This window comes from Hemiscyllium ocellatum, chromosome 6 (assembly GCF_020745735.1).
Source record: "Hemiscyllium ocellatum isolate sHemOce1 chromosome 6, sHemOce1.pat.X.cur, whole genome shotgun sequence".
Lineage (NCBI taxonomy): Eukaryota > Metazoa > Chordata > Chondrichthyes > Orectolobiformes > Hemiscylliidae > Hemiscyllium > Hemiscyllium ocellatum.
The window spans coordinates 120,750,618-120,771,425 of NC_083406.1; the positions used below are offsets into that span (position 1 = coordinate 120,750,618).

The 20,808-nt window shown below is 44.1% G+C and overlaps 1 protein-coding gene across 1 annotated transcript in view; it reads right to left on the bottom strand.

Annotated features, from left to right (window-relative positions):
• Positions 1-19,505, bottom strand: part of ints4 (integrator complex subunit 4) — a 60,525-nt gene extending 41,020 nt beyond the window's left edge. Inside the window, exons 1-7 of the mRNA XM_060826333.1 lie at positions 19,371-19,505; positions 13,040-13,237; positions 9,951-10,068; positions 7,666-7,772; positions 6,313-6,498; positions 2,385-2,435; positions 78-166 (exon numbers count right to left, since the gene is read on the bottom strand). Coding sequence (XP_060682316.1) covers positions 78-166; positions 2,385-2,435; positions 6,313-6,498; positions 7,666-7,772; positions 9,951-10,068; positions 13,040-13,237; positions 19,371-19,424 — 803 coding nt within the window. The 5' untranslated portion in view covers positions 19,425-19,505. The remainder of the gene's footprint in view (positions 1-77; positions 167-2,384; positions 2,436-6,312; positions 6,499-7,665; positions 7,773-9,950; positions 10,069-13,039; positions 13,238-19,370) is intronic.
• Between the last annotated feature and the right edge of the window lie 1,303 nt (positions 19,506-20,808).

Sequence of the window (20,808 nt, forward strand, 5' to 3'; positions counted from 1 at the left end):
CAATATCACATTGGGATTTCAGTTCAAGGGTTGAGTCTAAATCTCCTTCAGATATGCGTTAATGAAGTAACACCAACCTGTCAGGGTATAGCTGACTGAGGACCCACACTAGCTGCACGGCCACAGAGCGCACTTGCTCATAGTCGTCTGATAAAGCTTTGCAAGCCTTTGTGAAAGGAAACAAGATAAAGCAAAGCAGTCAGCATCACTCATGTTCAATGGCACATTTTGTTGATGCCTCTGAGGGATGCAATTAGACAGACACAAATTGTCTCATGGCCAAAGATGACAATAATGTAGGTATCTCCTATCTTCTTGACTGAAGGAATGTAGGTAAAGATGTGAAAAGTTGAGTATGATGTGGGAAAATATGAAATTGCCCATTTTAGCAGTAAGAATACAAAAGGAACATATTAACTAAATGTTGAGAGATTACAGAATCTGAGATAAGGGGGATCCAGGTGTCCTAGATTATGAATCACAAAAGACTAGTATTTAGGTATAACAAGTAATTGGCAAAGTTAATAGAATGTTACTGTTTAGATTAGATTTACAGTGTGGAAACAGGCCCTTCGGCCCAACAAGTCCACACCGACCCGCCGAAGCGCAACCCACCCATACCCCTACATTTACCCCTTACCTAACACTACGGGCAATTTAGCATGACCAATTCACCTGACCCGCACATCTTTGGACGGTGGGAGGAAACCGGAGCACCCGGAGGAAACCCACGCAGACACGGGGAGAACGTGCAAACTCCACACAGTCAGTCGCCTGAGGCGGGAATTGAACCCAGGTCCCTAGCGCTGTGAGGCAGCAGTGCTAACCACTGTGCCACCGTGCCGCCAGTGATATTGTTGATATTGAACAATGGGAAACTGGGGTTTCCCAACTATTGAGAAATCGAATACAATAGTAGAAAGATTATGGTTTAGTTATACAGGGCATTGGTGAAACCACATCTGAGTATAGTCTCTATTTAAAAATATATATAACTACATTGAATGCAGTTCAGAGAAGATTTACTATGTTAATGTCTGCAAAAAGGAATTTGTCTTGTGAGGTAGATATTTTTAATCAAACTTGTTTAGAGATGTTATTACACACCTCTGGGACATGAACATAGACCTCCTGTTTCACAGCTTGGGAAACTACCACTGTACCAAAACAGCCTGTTGTCACACAAGTTAGGGTTGTCCAGGTTAGGCTTATATCTGTGGGAGTTTAAAAGAGTAAAAGATACTTTGAATATCCCTAAGTGTCTTCACAGGGTGGATCTGCAGACAATGCTTCCCCTTATGGGAGAATTTAGAACTAGGGGGTTCAATAAAACTGTTCAATAAAAAACAGAGGCTTGCCTGTTTAAGACAAGCAAGACAAAACTGTTCTCTTAGGAGGGTTATGAGCTTTTGGAATTCTCTTCCTCAAAGTGCCGGAAGCAGAATGCTTAAATAAATTTAAGGTAGGGATGGATAAATTCTTGGAAAGCACGAATCTGAAAGGTTATGAACCTATGAATTAGGAGATGAAATAGGTCACTCACCTTTTGAAGCCTGTCCCACCATTTAGTAGGATTATGGCTGATCTGGTTACATTCAGAATTTTACATTTCCATCAACCTCTAATAAATTCTGATTCGTTACTCTAAAACTAAAATTCATCTACGTTCACCTTAAAAGTATTCAATGAACCCACCTCCACACCTTCTGAGACAGCGTGTTTCAGGTCACTCAGCCCTCAAAGAAAACATTTCCCAACAGCATCTCCCACTCTTGGACTCACTCAGAAGGTAATCACCCTTTCCACATCCATTTTGTCAAGACTATCTAGAATTTTATATACATCAACCAAAATGTGGGGAAAGGGGGAAGGACTGTTGGTGAGTTTAACCCAAAAGACACCATGTCTCAGGCAAGGGGTGAAGTTGAGAGTACAGTACAGGACTTGAACCCAAACTGTTGGCATCACTCTGTAACTTAAACCAGCTGTCTAGCTAACTGAGATAACTGACCCCAATCTAGTAAAGCTCCTCCGAATCCCCTCCAACACATTTACATCCATTCTTAAATAAGACGACCAAAACTGTACATGATCCAGATATTATAGGGAGTTGATGGGATTATGGGGAAGAGGTTACAATTAGGTCAGTCATGACTACTTTAAAAGTTTCAGGGGCTAAATAGCCTACTCCTGCACCTAATCCTTATGTTTGTATATTTGTACTCTGTTAAAGCCCCTGAAGAAAACCTCTAGCAAATTCCCTTCAATGCTCTCTGCACCGAGGAGAATGATCCACATTCTCCAGAGCCTCCACAGAGTGCCCTCAAGTCTTCTGAGAAATCCTCTCTGCACCCTCTCTTTGATGCTTGTGTGTGTGTGCTTACCTGACAGTAGATGATCTGCTGCAACTTCATTCCTCGCTCATGCAACTCCAACTAGGATAAAGCACAAAAGAAAATGCGCTTATTCTCAGCAGAGCAGCCCGACAAACAGCTCACAGCTGCACTGTAACTACCATGTTATGGCCTGTCTTACCTATCGACAGAAGAGAAGGCAGACTGACCAGTGACCCTGCAGATGAACAGTGCTATCATGGACTTGCCACCCACCCTGCCTGTTGAATTTAAACTTGCATAAGAGACCTATGTCAATTTTGGGTCATCGTAAAGCACATCACATCCAATGAAGCAATACTTTTCAAAATGCTGTAATGTAACAAATGCAGTAGCTAGGGTAAGATAGCCGCACAGTGGTAATTCAATTAATCAAATCTCATATCAAACACTAGGTCCATTAATGATAGATCAATATAATAAATCTATAGATTTATGGATATTAAAGATATCAAAGAATATGGGATAATGTGGGAAAGAGATGTTAGGTTGAAAAACAGTTGTGATCTAGTCAAATGTTGGAATAGGCTTGAGGGAAAGTGGCCTGTTCATATCTACTGTGTCCCTAAATAAAACACAAACAACCCAGATTTTCTAAGCCACAATTAATACTTTGTTTATTGACTTATTTTGCTGTTGCATGCTTTGTGGCAATCATGTAGAACTTCTACAGTGTGGAAGCAGGTCATACGGCCCAACAAGTCCACACCAACCCCCCGAACAGCATCACACACAGACCCATCACCCTACCCTATATTTCCCACAGCTAACGTATCTAACCTCCACATCCCTGAACACCATGGGGCAATTTAGCATGGTCAATCCACCTAACTTGCACACCTTTGGACTGTGGCAAGAAACCAGAACACTCAGAGGAATCCCACGTAGACAAGGGGAGAATGTGCAAATTCCACACAGTCGCCCAAGGCAGGAGTCGAGCTTAGGCCCCTAGTGCTGAGAGACAACAATACGAACCACTGACCCACCGTGCTGCTCACCATGATCCCACTCTCATCCTTCTGAATTTAAATGTTGTGTATGTGTGGTTAGTCTGAGACAAAGCAGCTCCCTTTTTCCCCCCAAAAGCTGTTCCCTGGCTCAAAGAGACACTGAACTTGCTTTTTTTCAGATAGGCAATAAACTGGGCCAGTCTCTGATCAGTCTGGTTTAGTACAGAGTGAAAAGGATTTTGAGAGGCCTTTTGTTTATATGTAAACAGATGAGACTACAGGACAAAATGGTAATGCTTGAGAAGTGACCTGTATAAAGAGAGGGGTGTGATCAGCTCTCTAGTAGAGTTGAGTTGAGCGGTTTTAGTTCAGTCTTGAACTGGGAAGTTCAGTGAGCTGTGTGGAAACTCTCTCTTTTCTGCCCTTCAATTTCAACCTGTAAGCATGTGTTTCATCTATACTGTGTTTTAAAGAGAGTTTGCTTATTGGGACTGTTGTGTATTTTCGGAACAGCATAATTAAGTCTAGTTGGATAGGTTGAGTTCTGTTGGGGTTCTTTATTCTATTCTTTATGCTTTATTGTGTTACTTTATGAATAAATTTTTGCCTATTTTAAAATCTAGTAGTCTATCTAGCTACCTTAGCTGAAAATGTGTTGCTGGTTAAAGCACAGCAGGTTAGGCAGCATCCAAGGAATAGGAAATTCGACGTTTCGGGCATAAGCCCTTCGAAACGTCGAACTTCCTGTTCCTTGGATGCTGCCTAACCTGCTGTGCTTTAACCAGCAACACATTTTCAGCAGTGATCTCCAGCATCTGCAGACCTCATTTTTTACCCGAAGATTTTATATCTAGCTATCTTACTCCAGGTAATTTTGACTGTACACTTATCAAAACAAGTTGCAAAGCTATGGTCTAGGGCTGCCTGTGCAAGAATGTTTTGAGTGGTCTGGCCTAGTCCATAACAAGTCAGAGAAAACAATCTCATGGCAAACAAGGATCGCCAGTGCAGTGCCAATGAGGCAGCTTGAAGGACCACAACAGAGGATCAGCTGCAGCAAAATAAAGTGACTATCGACTGAAAGGGGTGTATATTTATACAAATCATAATTCTGTGAGATGCTGGAGATTTGAAAGAATCTGAGAAACATCCGAGTCCGATAGGACTCTTCTTCAAAACTGGATTTCCAATATTTCCTGCTTCTCTATCCACTAAGGCTCTATATTTCCAGCAATGTCCTTGTTGCATTTAGATGCTCCACTATTCCAGATGGAATTTAAATTCAACTTTAAAAATCTGGCATTGAAAGCTAGCCTGCCGAGGGAAATCATCAAACTATCACTGATTGTAATGTGAGCCTACCTTGTTTACTAATATACTTTAGGGAAGAAAATCTGCCAAGATTACCTAGTCTGAGTTACTTAGGACTCCAGATCCAATGTAATGACATTTAACTGCCCTCTGAAATGGCTCAGGAATCCACTTGTTTCAAGGATGAGCAACAAGTGCTGGCCTTGCCTGCAATGCCCACAATGCATGAAGAAATAAAACAAAATAAACTGAAAGCTCCTCAGACACCTTTGGGATTCAATGGTCTATGCTGTGAACTCTAATCTTTTGCATTTCCCCAACCTCAACCAGTTATCTGAGCCTTGAGATACAGAATTCCTTTCCTAATCCTTTCTGCTTTTCACAGCTCCTTTTAAAACACTGCTTAAACATCAACCTCTGATGAGGCTTTCGATCACCTATTATTAGATTACTTACAGAGTGGAAACAGGCCCTTCGGCCCAACAAGTCTACACCGACCCACCGAAGCGCAACCCACTCATACCCCTACATATACCCCTTACCTAACACTACGGACAATTTAGCATGGCCAATTCACCTGACCTGCACATCTTTGGACTGTGGGATGAAACCGGAGCACCCGGAGGAAACCCACGCAGACACAGGGAGAACGTGTAAACTCCACACAGTCAGTCGCCTGAGTCAGGAATTGAACCCGGGTCTCAGGCACTGTGAGGCAGCAGTGCTAACCACTGTGCCACCGTGCCACCATGTAAGGATATTATAATATATCCTTACATGGCTCAATGCCACACTCTGCCTGACTCAAGGTCCTGCGAAGAATTTTGGGATGCTTTACTACATTAAACTGATAAAAGCAAGTTGTTGTCTGATATCACAGTAAAAAATGATTGGATCACATATAGCATCTTCAAAGTTTGTGAGAAGATTTGTAGCTCAGGTGCTCGTTGTTGTGGTTCTGGGAACAGCCAGGGAATTCCTAGAGGCATGGCACTCATCCACAGATTCAATCAATAAGCACATCGACCTGGACCCAATATACCGGCCACTGCAGCGGACAGCTGGAACTGACAACTGGAAGCGGCAGAGACAAACCACTATAAATGCCGGAGGAAACATCACAGAAGCGCTTCACACGAGGCTCCCAAGCACTGAGGATGTCACCTAGGCAGGGGACAAAACATCTGCAATACAAATTCCCAGCTCGGCGAACAGAACCACAACATATAGCATCTGGACTTCAGTCAACATAGCGTTGTTTTTGAAGCATAGAATGTTGGAAAGGCAGTCTTTTTTTCTTTTACACACACATCAAAAACCCACAAACAGCAATGTGATAATGATCGAATTATGAATTTTGAATGATGTTAAATTTTATGATAATTATTGGTTGAGACACAGGAGAGAAACTTGGTCCTTTGTGTAAATATTGCCAAGAGTTCTTTTACATCATCTGGAAAATTCAGAAGGGTGCTAATTTAATGTTTTGTCAAGAGACAGCTCTTTTAATAAAGCAGCACTCCCTCAGTACCGCACTGGGAGTACCAGTCTAGATTGCGTGCTCAAGTCTCTCTAGTGAATTTGAACCCACAACCTCCTGTGTGCTAATCTGATGGGAATACCTACTGGATAGGCCACAGGCATTAATCGAAACTCACCATGGCTTTCATTGCTGCTGTTCGTACACGGGGATCCTGGTCAGTGAAGGAGTCGCTAATGATTTTCTGCACATCTCTGGCAGCAAGGTTTTCCAGCTCCTTCGTCACCAGCTTATCCAGAGAACCCAGGCAACCGATTAGCTGCAAGCATTTATTCCGCACCATGTGTGAGGTGTCTGCTAAGTGCTGAGTATGGCAAAGAAAAACCCTTAGAGTCACACATAAGGTAAAGGTAGAAAGGCTTTCATTTATATAGCATCTTGCTTAACTGTAGGATGTTCCAAGATGCTTTACAGCCAAGGAGGTAATTTTTGAATGCTGCAGCTTAGGAATTGTGGTATCCATGCACAACTCACACAAACAGCAATCACCAGATAATTTACTTTGTTGGCTGAGGGGTGACTATTGATCAGAACACTGGGCAGGAAATGCTTCAACTTTGGCCAAGATAAGAACACAAGAGACTGAAGCTTGAGTAAACCTGGTCTCTCTTCCTCAGTAAATTTTTCAGTCTCTCAGCCCACTGAAATCTATGGACCCATCTAATTCTGGCCTTTTGAGTACCTTCAATTTTAAAATCGCTCCATCACTGGCAACCTTGGCTTCAACCAAATGGACTGCATTTATGAAATTTTCTCTCAAACCTTTCCACTTCTCTCTCGTCCTTTAGGATGTTGTTTGAAGCCTTCAAGTTTGATCTCACAGTTGTTCAGTTTGCTGAACATCTCCTTGTGTGGCTGGGCATCATATTTTGTTTGACTATGCTCCAGTGAAGTGCCATGAGACATTTTATGACATTGAGTTGTGATATAAGTGCAGGTGGATTGAGTTTAAAATGGGTGGAGTAAATGAGATTTTCCTGTTCCCAAAATATTTCCAGAGGTAGCCCATAAAAAATAATTTCCTCTGTTGTTTCACTTGCAAATAAAAATAAAGTGACCTGTTAAAGAGGAAATGGTGTCCAGTTATCCAGAGGCCCAGGACAATGTTCAGATGAGATGCATTCAAATTTCATCCTGGCAACTGGAGGAACTGACATTCAAACAATAAATTAAATCAATATGCTGGAATGGTCTCAGTAACAATGGCCACGAAACAATCATTGATTGCTGTACAAGTCCACCAGCTTCACTGGTATTCTTTAGTGAAGTGAGTCTGTTGTCTCCCTACCTGGTCTAGACTACATGCGACTCTAGTCCAACAAACTGCAGTCTGAAATGGCTGAAAAAGCCATTCAGCTGCACCAAACAGCTACAGAAAAGTTGAGGAGTTTGGGGTGGCTAACAAATGCTGGTCTTGCAGGTGATTCCCCATGATCCATGAAAGAATAAAATTAAATTAACCCATTCTTACCTTACATCCAATCTCAACCAACCGGAAGCCGAGGGGCAGATTGTCCTGAAGCTGAAGACCAATCACCAGAATAGTGTCCAGTAACTGTGCAAGAACATGGTGAGACTCTGCAACAAGACAGCACGTCTAAAAACAAATATCCCGTAAGACTGGCAATCTACATTCATAATTTGCGTTAGTGTCTACAAAGCACAAGTCAGCAATGTAATGGAATACTCTTCACTTGTCTGGACAGCTGCAGCTCCACCAACACTCAAGAAGCTTAAAGCTATCCAGGACAAAGCAGCTTGCTTGATTTACATTTCATCCAACATTTTCAACATTCACACTCTCCATCACTGACACACAGGTGGCAGCAGTGCATACTATTTACAAAATGCACTTCAACTCAGAGGGTCCTTAGATAGCACCTTCCAAACTTGCAAGCTCAACGACTTAGAAGGACAAAGGCAACAGCTACATGAGAACATAGCAAGCAGTTAGAAAGGCATTAGCACTTAACCTCCACTGCAAGAGAATTCAAGTACAGGAGCAAGGATATCCTCCTGAAGCTGTCCAGGACCTTGGTAAGATCACACCTGGTGCACTGCCTGCAATTCTGGCTTCCTTGCCCAAGAGAAGATATGCTTGCCAGACAAAGGGTAAGTGAATAACTGAGCGATTTTTAATGAATTGATTTTATTGTCATATGTATTTTACAGTGTGAGAAAAACAGCAAAATACAGTGAAAAGCTTTTAAGTGTTGTTGCAACTTACAGCTTAAGATACAGCTTAAAGAGAGTCCATCAGTCCTGAGTCAGCCTGCATTGCCATCCCTCCTCACTGTCTACAGCAGACACAACCAACACCAAAGTTGCCGTTCTCCAGGTGCACCCTCTCGCTGCTGAGCCGATTCTCCCCCACTGCCACCTCATCATCACCTGCACTGGACCCACCAATGTCAAAGTGCATCTTTTGTCACTGGGCCCACCTTGTTGATGTTGCTGTGATGTCCTTCCACCACAGCTTCACCACCGGTTGTCCCAAAAACCAACCAACGATGAATTCACCGATCCTCAGGTGCCATCTTATGCTGCTAGGCCTGTATCGCTGAGGTCACCTCCACTCACCTAGCAGCCGCCAATTCAGTTCCCAGATCCCATGCTCGCCCAGAAAAGTAAGTAAGAGCTCACCCGCTATCAGCCTGTGCTGGGATCTCTAGCTGCCTTCCAAGCTCAGGACAAGAGGTAAGTAAGGGAAGAGAGAGAACAGAAAAAAGAAACAAACAGAAAAGCAGATGAAGTGGATGAGCTCCATGCTCAGGATCCCTGCTCCGCCACCATCTCACTCATCAGATTCTTGGATGGCAGGGTTTTCATGACAAGAGTCTGGGTCAACTGAATCTGAATGAGACGAATGAGAGGGGCTTTCATTGAAAAGTATAAAATTTTGATAGGGCTGAACAGATCAGATGCAGGGATGATGTTCCCTCTGGGTGGGAGGTCTAGGACAAAGTCATGGTCTCAGGATACAGGGTGAACCACTTCAAAAGAAAGGAGAAACTTCTTCACTCAGGTGAAATACCCTGAAACATATAGTAGGAGTCAAGCCACTTAAACTAAGCCACTGAAGATACTGAAGAAACAAATACACTTTGAGGGGATAAAGCTGTCAAGAGGTATGAAGAAGGCAGGAAGTTAGCAATGAGATGGGGTATCAGCCACGATCATATTGAACAATGGAGCAAACTCAATAGTCAAAATGGCTCACTTTTTTTCCTATTTGCTATGTTTCTCCTACAACCTGTAATTAGCTCTCCAGGCCAGATGTCATCCTCATTTGGAAATACACTGTGTTTATGGAGTTATCATTGTTGTTGGGTAAGAATCCCATCACTCTCTCCACAACAGCCCTGTGGGGGGTATTGCCACCAAATGGACTGAAGTTGCTTAAGGTGATGGCTCATCACCACCTGCAACACAGCAATTAGGAGTCAGTAATAAATACTGGTCTCGTCAGTGACACCCTCATTGCGTAAATGAATAAAAATAACACTTCTTAAATGTTATGAGGATTTCTGCTTCCATCACCCTTACAGGCAGTGAGTTCTAGATTCCCACCTCCCTCTGGGCTAAGATGTTTTTCCCTCACATCTCCTGTCCCTTACCTCAAATCTATGCCTCTTGATCACAATACCTCCATCCTTCAAAAGTATTAAAAAGTAACATATTAAATAAGGATCATCTTTTGGATATTTTATTTTTTGATGTAATAGTGTTCACTAATAAGCTGCTTTCAAGACTTACTTTCATTGTTGAGAGCAACGATGACATCGTCTATGATGCAGTCAGCAGCAAAGCCTGGTGTCTTTGACAACAATCCAATCAAAGAAGCAATCTTCAGCCTGACTGAGCTCTCGTTCTCCTGCAATGGAAACACAGAAGTCAATAAACAAACATGCATGCCCACAGCCTGCTACACTGGAGGGTTATCTACGAAAAGACATGGAAAGGAGATCATGGCTAAGCATTCACATCCAACTCCAGCTTCCTGACTTACTTTCGAAAAAAAAATTCTTCCATGGCATGAGGGTGTCACTGGTAATGTCATAATTTGTTGCAGTTCCTAATTGCTCCCAAACTGTGTACCTTGGTATGTCATTTCAAAGGGCAATTAAAAGTCAACCACACTGTTTGGAGGGGAACCTACAGGTGGTAGTGTTCCCATGTACCTGCAGCCCTGTCCTTCCAGATGAAAGTGATCATGGATTTGAAAGGTACTGTTTAGACAGCCTCGGTGCATTTCTGCAGTGCATCTGGTCAGTGGTACACATGCTGCTACTGAGCATCAGGAACGGAGGGAGTTGATGTTCGTGGATCCAGTTCCAGAGCTTTGGACTCAGGCAACTGAATGGTAACCATCAACGGTGGAGTGATTAAAATATCAATATTTCAGATGCCAGAATTGAAGAATAATGAAATCTAGGAGGGTTCTAGGCCTGAAGAAAAATATAGTAGGAACGAGGTCAGGCCTAAGTGGGATCTGAACATAAAGCTGTGAATTTTAAAATGGAGGACTGCTGGAACAGGAACAAATGTAAATCAGCGTGGGTAAATAGGACTTGATGCAAAAAAAAACTAGCTGCCCGGCTACAGAAGATTGTTCATCATTGGAGGGAATCCCGAGGGACAAGACTTACACGTAGTGGGAAAGGCAAGGACTGATTAGGGATAGTCAACATTGCTTTGTGCATGGGAAATCATGCCTCACGACCTTGACAGAGTTTTTTGAAGAAGCAACAAAGAGGATTGATGAGGGCAGAGCGGTGGGTGCGATCTATATGAACTTCAGTAAGGCGTTCGACAAGGTTCCCCATGGGAGACTGGTTAGCAAGGTTAGATCTCATGGAATACAGGGAGATCTAGCCATTTGGATACAGAACTGGCTCAAAAGTAGAAGACAGAGGGTGGTGGTGGAGGGTTGTTTTTCAGACTCGAGGCCTGTGACCAATGGAGTGCCACAAGGATTGGTGCTTGGTGCACTACTTTTTGTCATTTATATAAATGATTTGGATGTGAACTCAGCAGGTATAGTTAATAAGTTTGCAGATGACAGCGAAGGTAACAGAGGGTTAGAAATAAAGGTTCTATCGCAGAATGGCATCCGGTGACAGTGGTGTCCTGCAGGGTTCAGTGTTGGGGCCACAGCTGTTCACTTTATATATTAATGATTTGGATGAAGGGACTGGGGCCATTCTGGCAAAGTTTGCCAATGATACGAAGTTAGGTGGACAGGCAGGTAGTACTGAGGAGGTGGAAAGGCTGCAGAAAGATTCAGACAGTTTAGGAGAGTGGTCCAGGAAATGATTGATGAAATTCAACGTGAGCAAATGTAAGCACTTGCATTTTGGAAAAAAGAACGCAGGCATGGATTATTTTCTAAAAGGCGAGAAAATTCATAAAGCCAAAGTACAAAGGGATCTGGGAGTTCTAGTCCAGGATTCTCGAAAGGTGAACTTGCAGGTTGAGTCCATGATTAAGAAAGCAAATGTAATATTGTCATTTATCTCCAGAGGGTTGGAATATAAATGCAGCAATGTGCTTCTGAGGCTTTATAAAGCTCTAGTAAGGCCCCATTTAGAATACTGTGTCCAATTTTGGGCCCCACACCTCAGGAAGGACATGACGGCACTGGAGCGTGTCCAGCGGAGATTCACATGGATGACCCCTGGAATGGTAGGCCTAATATATGATGAGTGGCTGAGGATCCTGGGATTGTATTCATTAGAGTTCAGAAGTTTGAGGGGAGATCTAATAGAAATTTATAAGATAATGCATGGCTTAGAAAGAGTGGATGCTGGGAAGTTGTTTCCAATAGACAGGGCGACTAGGACCTGTGGGCACAGCCTTAGAATTAGAGGGGGTCAATTTCAAACGGAAATGAGGAGACATGTCTTCAACCGGAATTCATTGCCACGAAGTGCAGTGGAGGCCAAGATGTTCTGCGTCTTCAAGGCAGAGATTGATAAATTCTTGATCTCGCAAGGAATTAAGGGCTACGAGAAGAGTGCAGGTAAGTGGAGTTGAAATGTCCATCAGCCAAGATTAATGGCAGAGTAGACTTGATGGGTCAAATGGCCTTACTTTCACTCCTATATTTTATGGTTTTACGATCTAACAAAGAGACCTTGGAGTGCAGGTTCGTAGCTCCTTTAAAGTAGAGTCACAGGATAGTGAAGAAGGAATTTGGTATGCTTTCCTTTATTGGTCAGTGTATTGAAGAGAGGAGTTGGGTAGTCATGTTGCAGCTGCACAGGACGTTGGTGAGGCCACTTTTGGAATACCGCGTGCAATTCTGGTCTCCTTCCTATCGGAAGGATATTGTGAAACTTGAAAGGGTTCAGAAAAGATTTACAAGGATGTTGCCGGTGTTGGAGGATTTGAGCTATCGGGAGAGGTTGAATAGGCTGGACTGTTCTCCCTGGAGCATCGAAGACCCAGGGGTGACATTATAGAGATTTATAAAATCATAAAGGGCATGGATAGGGTAAATAGACAAGGTTTTTTCCCTGGGTTGAGGCATAGGTTTAGGGTGAGAGGAGAAAGATATAAAAGAGGCCTAAGGGTCAACTTTGTCAGGCAGAGAGTGGTGTGTGTATGGAATGAGCTGCTAGAGGAAGCGGTGGAGGCTTGGACAATTGCAACATTGAAAAGGCATCTGGATGGGTAGATGAATAGGAAGGGTTTGGAGGGATATGGGCCGAGTGCTGGCAAGTGGGACTAGATTAGGTTGGAATATCTGGTTGGCATGGAGGAGTTGGACCAAAGGGTCTGTTTCCGTGCTGTATATCTCTATGACTCTAAATATAGATGGCGTAGAGTGGTGGTGACCACACCTTATAGTAGTGATCCAGGAGAATGCGAACAACTCCCTCCACACTCTCTGCTTCCACTGGCTTCTTGGCAAACTGCAGCAGGTACTGGAGAGCTTCGGTGGGATTTGTGGATTTGCACAAGTCAATGTGGAGGGCAGCCGATTTACTGGGTTTCGTCAGTCGGAGTTTCTTAGCCGGAATCTCTTCATGGGATTGTTGCTACATTTGGAGAGAGAAATAAAAGTGAAGAAAATCAATTCAATAAACTCTACAATCGTTTTAACAAAAGTAACCAAACTAGTTCAGCTTGTCCAGTTTTGTTGGGCCACAGTAATGATACAACACATTCATTCCAACAGGCTTATATCAGCGCTCTGAATGGCTATCCAAATAGTTCAATTCCCTGCTCACTCCCAACAGCCCTGCAATTAATTTATTCGAGTAAAAAGTGAGGTCTGCAGATGCTGGAGATCAGAGCTGAAAATGTGTTGCTGGAAAAGCGCAGCAGGTCAGGCAGCATCCAAGGAACAGGAAATTCGACGTTTCGGGCCAAAGCCCTTCATCAGGAATGAGGAAAGTGTGTCCAGCAGGCTAAGATAAAAGGTAGGGAGGAGGGACTTGGGGGAGGGGCGATGGAGATATGATAGGTGGAAGGAGGTCAAGGTGAGGGTGATAGGCTTGCTCTCCAAGTCATTCACAATCCCCACTGGGAAGTATATCACCATTCCCTCACTGACACTGGATCATCCCTAACAGCAACACTGACCTCCCATTGAGGCATAAAAGAAAAAGCAAAAAAAAGTTAGTACTAAATCTGTTTCCACTATCCACAGAGACAATGCAGCCTGGATTACACAATTCAAGGTGTAAAATTATTTCCAAATTTCAGCTCATGTACTTTTGCCCATTATCTTAGACACAAACGGAAAAAATGACTTTTGCTAATTTCAGAACCAAATTGAAATGCATTTAGCATTTATCTAATTGCCCTTGAGCTGAGTTGCCCTCTTGGCCATTTCAGAGGCTGTTAAGAGTCAACCACATTGTTGTGGGTCTGAACGCTCGTAGCCTAGATCAAGAAAGGATGGCAGATTTCTTTCCCTAAAGGACATCAGTAAACCAGTTGAGTTGTTACAACAACAACAACTGACAGCAGTTTCATCATAACGGAGGTCAAAATCACACCTGTTATAGTTATGAGATTTGAAGCCATACCCAGAGCATTAACCTAGACCTCTGGATGAAACAAATGAAACTGCAGGCTCTTGAGTGGTCAGCAGCTCCTGGCAGACAGGACTTCTTGAGTCCTGAGACCTAATTGTAGGGGAAGACCTGCCAGTATTCTCAGAATTGCAGCACATCTGGTGGATCTTTCTTAAATGACTGCCCTCTTACTGGCTTTCCAGTCAATAGGTAAGCCCTATATTGCCAATGGGCAATTGCACCCACCATCACTGCAACTCCTTCAGCCCAACAATTGTCTGCGATCTCAGCTCTGCTCCTACAGCCTGGGTAAAAGACTGACATTGTGGACCAGTCAGCAGTTGTAGAAATAAGAAACAGAGATACTAGCTTAGCAGTGACTAAAAAAGCTTATAGGTTATTGAGGAGTAAGTTTTTTTCAAAAAGGGGAACAGCAGCTTCCTATCCTTCCATTCATGCCCCCCCCCCCCATGATTATATACACAGCCTATACACAATCACACCAACAACAGCACACTAACAGTATATACTGCTGATACTAAAGTATCAAGTTGCTTTAACAGAACAGAACAGAACAAAACAGAAAAATACAGCGCAGTACAGGCCCTTCGGCCCTCGATGTTGCGCCGACCAAATCCTACCTAACCTACACTAGCCCAATAACTTCCATATGCCTATCCAATGCCTGCTTAAATGACCATAAAGAGGGAGAGTTCACCACTGCTACTGGCAGGGCATTCCATGAACTCACAACCCGCTGCGTAAAGAATCTACCCCTAACATCTGTCCTATACCTACCACCCCTTAATTTAAAGCTGTGTCCCCTAGTAACAGCTGACTCCATTAGCGGTAAAAGGTTCTCAGTGTCGACCCTATCTAAACCCCTAATCATCTTATACACCTCTATCAAATCTCCCCTAAACCTTCTTTTCTCCAATGAGAACAGGCCCAAGTGCCTCAGCCTTTCCTCATACGATCTTCCTACCATGCCAGGCAACATCCTGGTAAACCTCCTCTGCACTCGTTCCAATGCCTCCACATCCTTCCTATAGTATGGCGACCAAAACTGCACACAATACTCCAGATGAGGCCGCACCAGAGTCTTATACAACTGCAACATGACCTCAGGACTCCGGAACTCAATTCCTCTACCAATAAAGCCCAGTACACCATATGCCTTCCTCACAGCACTATTTACCTGGGTGGCAACTTTCAGAGATCTGTGTACATGGACACCAAGATCCCTCTGCTCATCCACACTACCAAGTAGCCTACCATTAGCCCAGTAATCCATCTTCTTGTTACTCCTACCAAAGTGAATGACTTCACACTTAGCTACATTGAATTCCATCTGCCACCTTTCTGCCCAGCTCTGCAACTTATCTATATCCCGCTGTAACCTTCCACATCCTTCTTCACTATCCACAACTCCACCGACCTTTGTGTCATCCGCAAACTTGCTCACCCAGCTTTCAAGCCCCTCCTCTAGATCATTTATAAAGATGACAAACAGCAACGGTCCCAAAACAGATCCCTGTGGTACACCGCTAGTAACTGCACTCCAAGATGAACCTAGTCCATCAACTACTACCCTCTGTCTCCTTCCAGCCAGCCAATTCCTAATCCAAACCTCTAATGCACCCTCAATGCCATACCTCCGTAGTTTTTGCATTAGCCTACCATGGGGTACCTTATCGAACGCCTTACTAAAATCCATATACACCACATCTACTGCTTTACCCTCGTTCACCTCCTTAGTCACCTTCTCAAAGAACTCAATAAGGTTTGTGAGGCACGACCTGCCCTTCACAAAACCATGCTGACTATCCTTGATCACATTATTCCTATCCAGATGTTCATAAATCTTATCCCTTACAATTCTCTCTAAGACTTTGCCCAAAATATCACTGAGAAAAAGAAATACACTGTCAACCCTTTTCATCTTGCACTCATCAGGTCAAAGCACCATATCTCAATGGGAAAAACCATTTTGCATTGGAATGAGAAGGTGGTGCATATTGATTGGCAAGTTAATTCTCTCTAGTAGCGGGGCTGCTTGAAAAGCCTACGAGGGAACAGCCAAATGTCAAGTTTCTGTTCAAATGCTCTTGAACTCAATCTCCTGGTTGAGGCAAGTGCCGTACCAACTGGGAGAACTTCCTTGCTCTATCACAAAGAATCGCATGGGATTCTTTTCATCAATCTGCAAAAGACAGATTCAGCCTCAGTTTAAGTGTGTTGTTTGAACTGTGGAATTTCTGACAATGCAGCATCCCATTGGTACTGCAGCAAATCAGCTGGATGATAAGGACAACGCTCAGTGGACCTTCAATCTACAGTTTTACAGCACAGAAGGACTTAGATCGAGATAAACAATACCATTTCAAGTAACGGTAAAATCAAGCCACATCTTATGGGATTCGCCAGTGAAGAGAATTTATGGTATGTGTTCTTGGGGACTATTTATGGGTCTTGCTGATCATGGAAAACTATGACATCATCTGGGGCACTACATTCAGTAGGGAGTACAGATCCTCAGCATGGATCTAATGGCCTTGGAGGGGATACAGCACAGATTCTGCAGAATGACACTGGGAATGAAAATGGGAGTAGATATTTTTCTTTCATTCATTCTTCGTATGTGCATGTCGCTGGCTTGGCCAGCATTTATTGTCCATCCTAAATTCTATGTTTTTTTTTGAAGTGCTTGGCATATAGATACTCCCACAGTATACTTCCAAGATTTTAATACAGTCACGGTAAAGGCAAGGTATACATTTTCAATTGCGTGGCTGAAAGGAAAATTTGCAGTAGTGGTTTTCCCACGTATTTGTTGCCCTTGACTTTCTAGGTGAGTAAGGTCACAGGTTTAGAAGATGCCACCTAGAGAGCCTTAGTAAGTTGCTGCAGCGCAGCTTGGTGATACACATTATCTACTGTTGCTGTGTCTTGGTGGCGGAGTGTGCGAAAAGTAAAGATGGTGATTGGCGTGCCAATAAAACAGGTGGCTTTTTTCTGGATGGTATTGAATTTCTTGGTGTTTTTGGATCTGCACTTATCCAGATAAGCGGAGAGTATTCTATCATACACCTGCCTCGTGAAATGTAGATAACGGACAAGTTTCAGTTTCTGGTCAATAGTAGCTCCCAAATGTTGATTGTGGGGTATTGAGTGATGGAATGCCAATGAATGCCAAGGGACAATGGTCAGATTCTCTCTTGTTGGAGATGATCATTGCCTGGCATCTGTATGACATGAACTTGAATTGCCATCCACCAGTCCAAGACCAGATGCCTATGCAGATGGATATGGTCAGTTTTAGTATGGGAGGAGTGGCAAATGGTGCTGAACACTGTGGTACAAACTTAAAATTAAAGCTCAGGCATTCAGGAGTGGACTCAAAGTAGTTCTTTGTACAAAAGCTGGAGAAAATCACAACCTTTCACCCTCAAAACTCTGTTGAGACTGAGACTTATGAGATATGACTCCAAATAAATAGAAAATTTCAAAATAAAAAAAAATTTAGTTAACAGTACAGATGCTAGAACCTGAAATAAAAACAGAAAATGCTGTGATCAGCAGCTCCAGAAGCATTTGGAGAGTAAAAACAACAAGTTACTTTTTGGGTCATCGTGGACTCAAGAAAACTCCCAATTCTTTCCATTCACAGATTTCTGCAGGGCGTGGGTATATTAAAGTATACATAACAAAGATGAGTAGATGGAGTTAGTACACAGATCACCAAGGTCTAACAGATTTAATAGGCTGAACGGCCTCTTCTTCCTACCAGCTCTGGAAAAGTTGGGGTTTATGTGCAGATACATTCAGTTTTGGTAGTTGATTGTTAAGGTGTTCTCAATTGTTTACAAATCAGTAACCACAAACCATGTGCAAAAATATGGAAATTCACATTGATGCAAACTTTTGAAATATTGCACAATTTTTTAAAAATCACCAATTTTAATAAGTTACACTCTAACAATTGATGGAGGCATAGGGAACAAGGGTAATAGGGTGATGTTGACCTTGTACAAGACATTATTTAGACTTCAGCTGGAGTATTGGGTGCATTGTGGGGAGAAAGCGAGGACTGCAGATGCTGGAGATCAGAGCTGAAAATGTGTTGCTGGAAAAGCGCAGCAGATCAGGCAGCATCCAAAGAGCAGGAGAATCAACGTTTTGGGCATGAGCCCTTCTTGGGAATCTGTGCTTTGTGGGCACAACCTTATAGGAAAGATACTAATGCATTGGAGAGAGTGCAGAAGCAATTTACAAGAATGGTTCTAGGAATTAGAAAATTCAGTGATGAGGACAGGTGGGAACTGTTATGCTTGGAGAGGGGGCAGCTGGGAGGGAAACTGATAAAGGTGTTCAAAATCGTGAGTGGGGCAGGACAGAGTTGATAAGAGTCGCAAAAGGAACAAGAACGTGACAGCACAGATTTGAAGTGATCTGCAAAAGAAGGAAAGATGAAAGGAGAAGAACTTTGTCACCCAGAGAGTAGCTCGAGTCTGAAAATACACTGCCTGGAAATGTGGTGGAGGCGGGTTCAAATGAGGTGTTCAAGATGGGCATGGGATAGTTACTGAATGGAAATAGTTCACAGGGATGTGGGGGAAAGGCAGGTGATTGGCTCTGGGTAAAAGAGCCAGTGCAGGTACAATGGGCTGAATGGCCTCCTTAACGGTTTTGTGATAGTGATTTTTGTGCAAATGATGTTAAAATCGATGCAAAGTTTTAAAACATCACATCAATACTGTGGAAAATCTGCAGGCTTAAATTATATTCCAATTGTTGATTCATTTTTTGAGCAAATATCTATTTTCCACATTTTCAAAAGTCTCAAAACAGTAACTTTAAACCTCTTGCAAAAAAAAGGTCATTTTTAAGAAAAGTTGTCAATTCCATCTAAAGCTTCAAGATATCGTCCCAAGCTGAAAGTTGTTCAGTTGTGAGAGGTTGCTCTGTCACAGCTGCTGGACAAATATCCACCTCCCACGTTAAAACCATTTGTTTAAAAGGGGCCTGAGGTTAGGCCTCAAGCCTGAGTAAGAGGCCGTTTTCCTGAGGGCCGCTGCGGGAGGGAGGTAGAGCCGACCGGGGGACGGAGGGAGGGGGAGCAGGGCACAGTAAAGGAAAGCCGCCAGACCTGAACCACTTTGGTGAACTCCTCGTACACCCGCTTCTTGAGGTGCGCCGCCATGGCCGAGGGAGGCGGGAGACAGAGCAACGACAAACCCCCCCCCCCCAAAACCGCTCAGCAACTCCCGGGAAACCGCTTCTGGGCCCTCAGCGGCTTCCGTAGACAGCCTGGTGCCTGGCCCCGCCTCTCCCCCAGGCCCCGCCTCCTCTGGGGGGACTCTGGTCCCGCCTCTCCCCCCGGCCCCGCCTCCTCTGGGGGACTCTGGTCCCGCCTCCTCCAGGGGACTCTGGCCCCGCCCCTCGTCTGGCCATTCCCCTAAGCTATGGCTCCGCCCCCTGTTGTTTGTTGGCCCCGCCCCTCGTCTGGCCATTCCCCTAAGCTATGGCTCCGCCCCCTGTCGTTTGTTGGCCCCGCCCATGTTCCTCCCACTCCCTCTTCCTCACATTCTCCCTCCCCATTCCTCTCCTCCACTCGCCTCCCTCCCTGTCTCCCAATTTCACCCTGTTCTCCCTGTTCCCCCATGTCCTTCCATTCTATTTCCTTCTCACCCCCCCATTTCTCCCGATCTCCCCATCACCTCTTTCCTGCGGTCCCCAGAACCTTCTCCCCTTCCCCACCTCCTCACCCACACTTTCCCTCCCTGCCCTGCATCCCTTCCCCATTCCCCTCTACCGACCCACCCATTCTTATGCCCTCCCCATCCCCTCCAATCCTTCTTCTCCCATCATCTCCCATCCCTTTCCTCTCCAACCATGTCCAATTGCCTCTCCACCAATCCCCTATCTCCCCCCTCCCTCTCCCACCTCTAATTTTCACTCCTTCCCATTCCTCCCATTCTCTCGCGGCAGATGATGGAATTTGAATTCAATGGACATCTCGAATTAAATCTAACAATGACCAGGAGACCATTGTTGATTTTCGCAAGAACCAATCTGGTTCACTGATGTCCTTTAGAGAAGGAAACTGCTATCCTTAGTTGATCTGACTTACATGTAACTCCGGACCCACAATGTGGTTGACTCTTAACTGCTCACAGGGCCCAGAAGCGGTTTCCCGGGAGTTGCTGAGTGGTTTTGGGCTTTCTCATTGCTTTGTCACCCGCCTCCCTCGGCCATGGCGGTGCACCTCAAGAAGCGGGTGTACGAGGAGTTCACCAAAGTAGTTCAGGTCTGGTGGCTTTCCTTTACTGTGCCCTGCTCCCCCACCCCCACTCCCTCAGACTCCCGCTCGGCTGATAAGAATTGTGCAATAAATGCTGGCCAAGCGAACAACTCTCTCATCCCGTGGTGAAAAAGTTTGAAGTTTCTCATTCGTAATGAACAGAGTCCTTCAGTTGAGGCGTAACAACCCATTGCCTTCCATGCAAGATCTCCATTGTTTTCACAGGAGATCGGGTGATACAAATGCAAAGAAATGTTAGGTGTATTAATTGGAGGGAAATGGG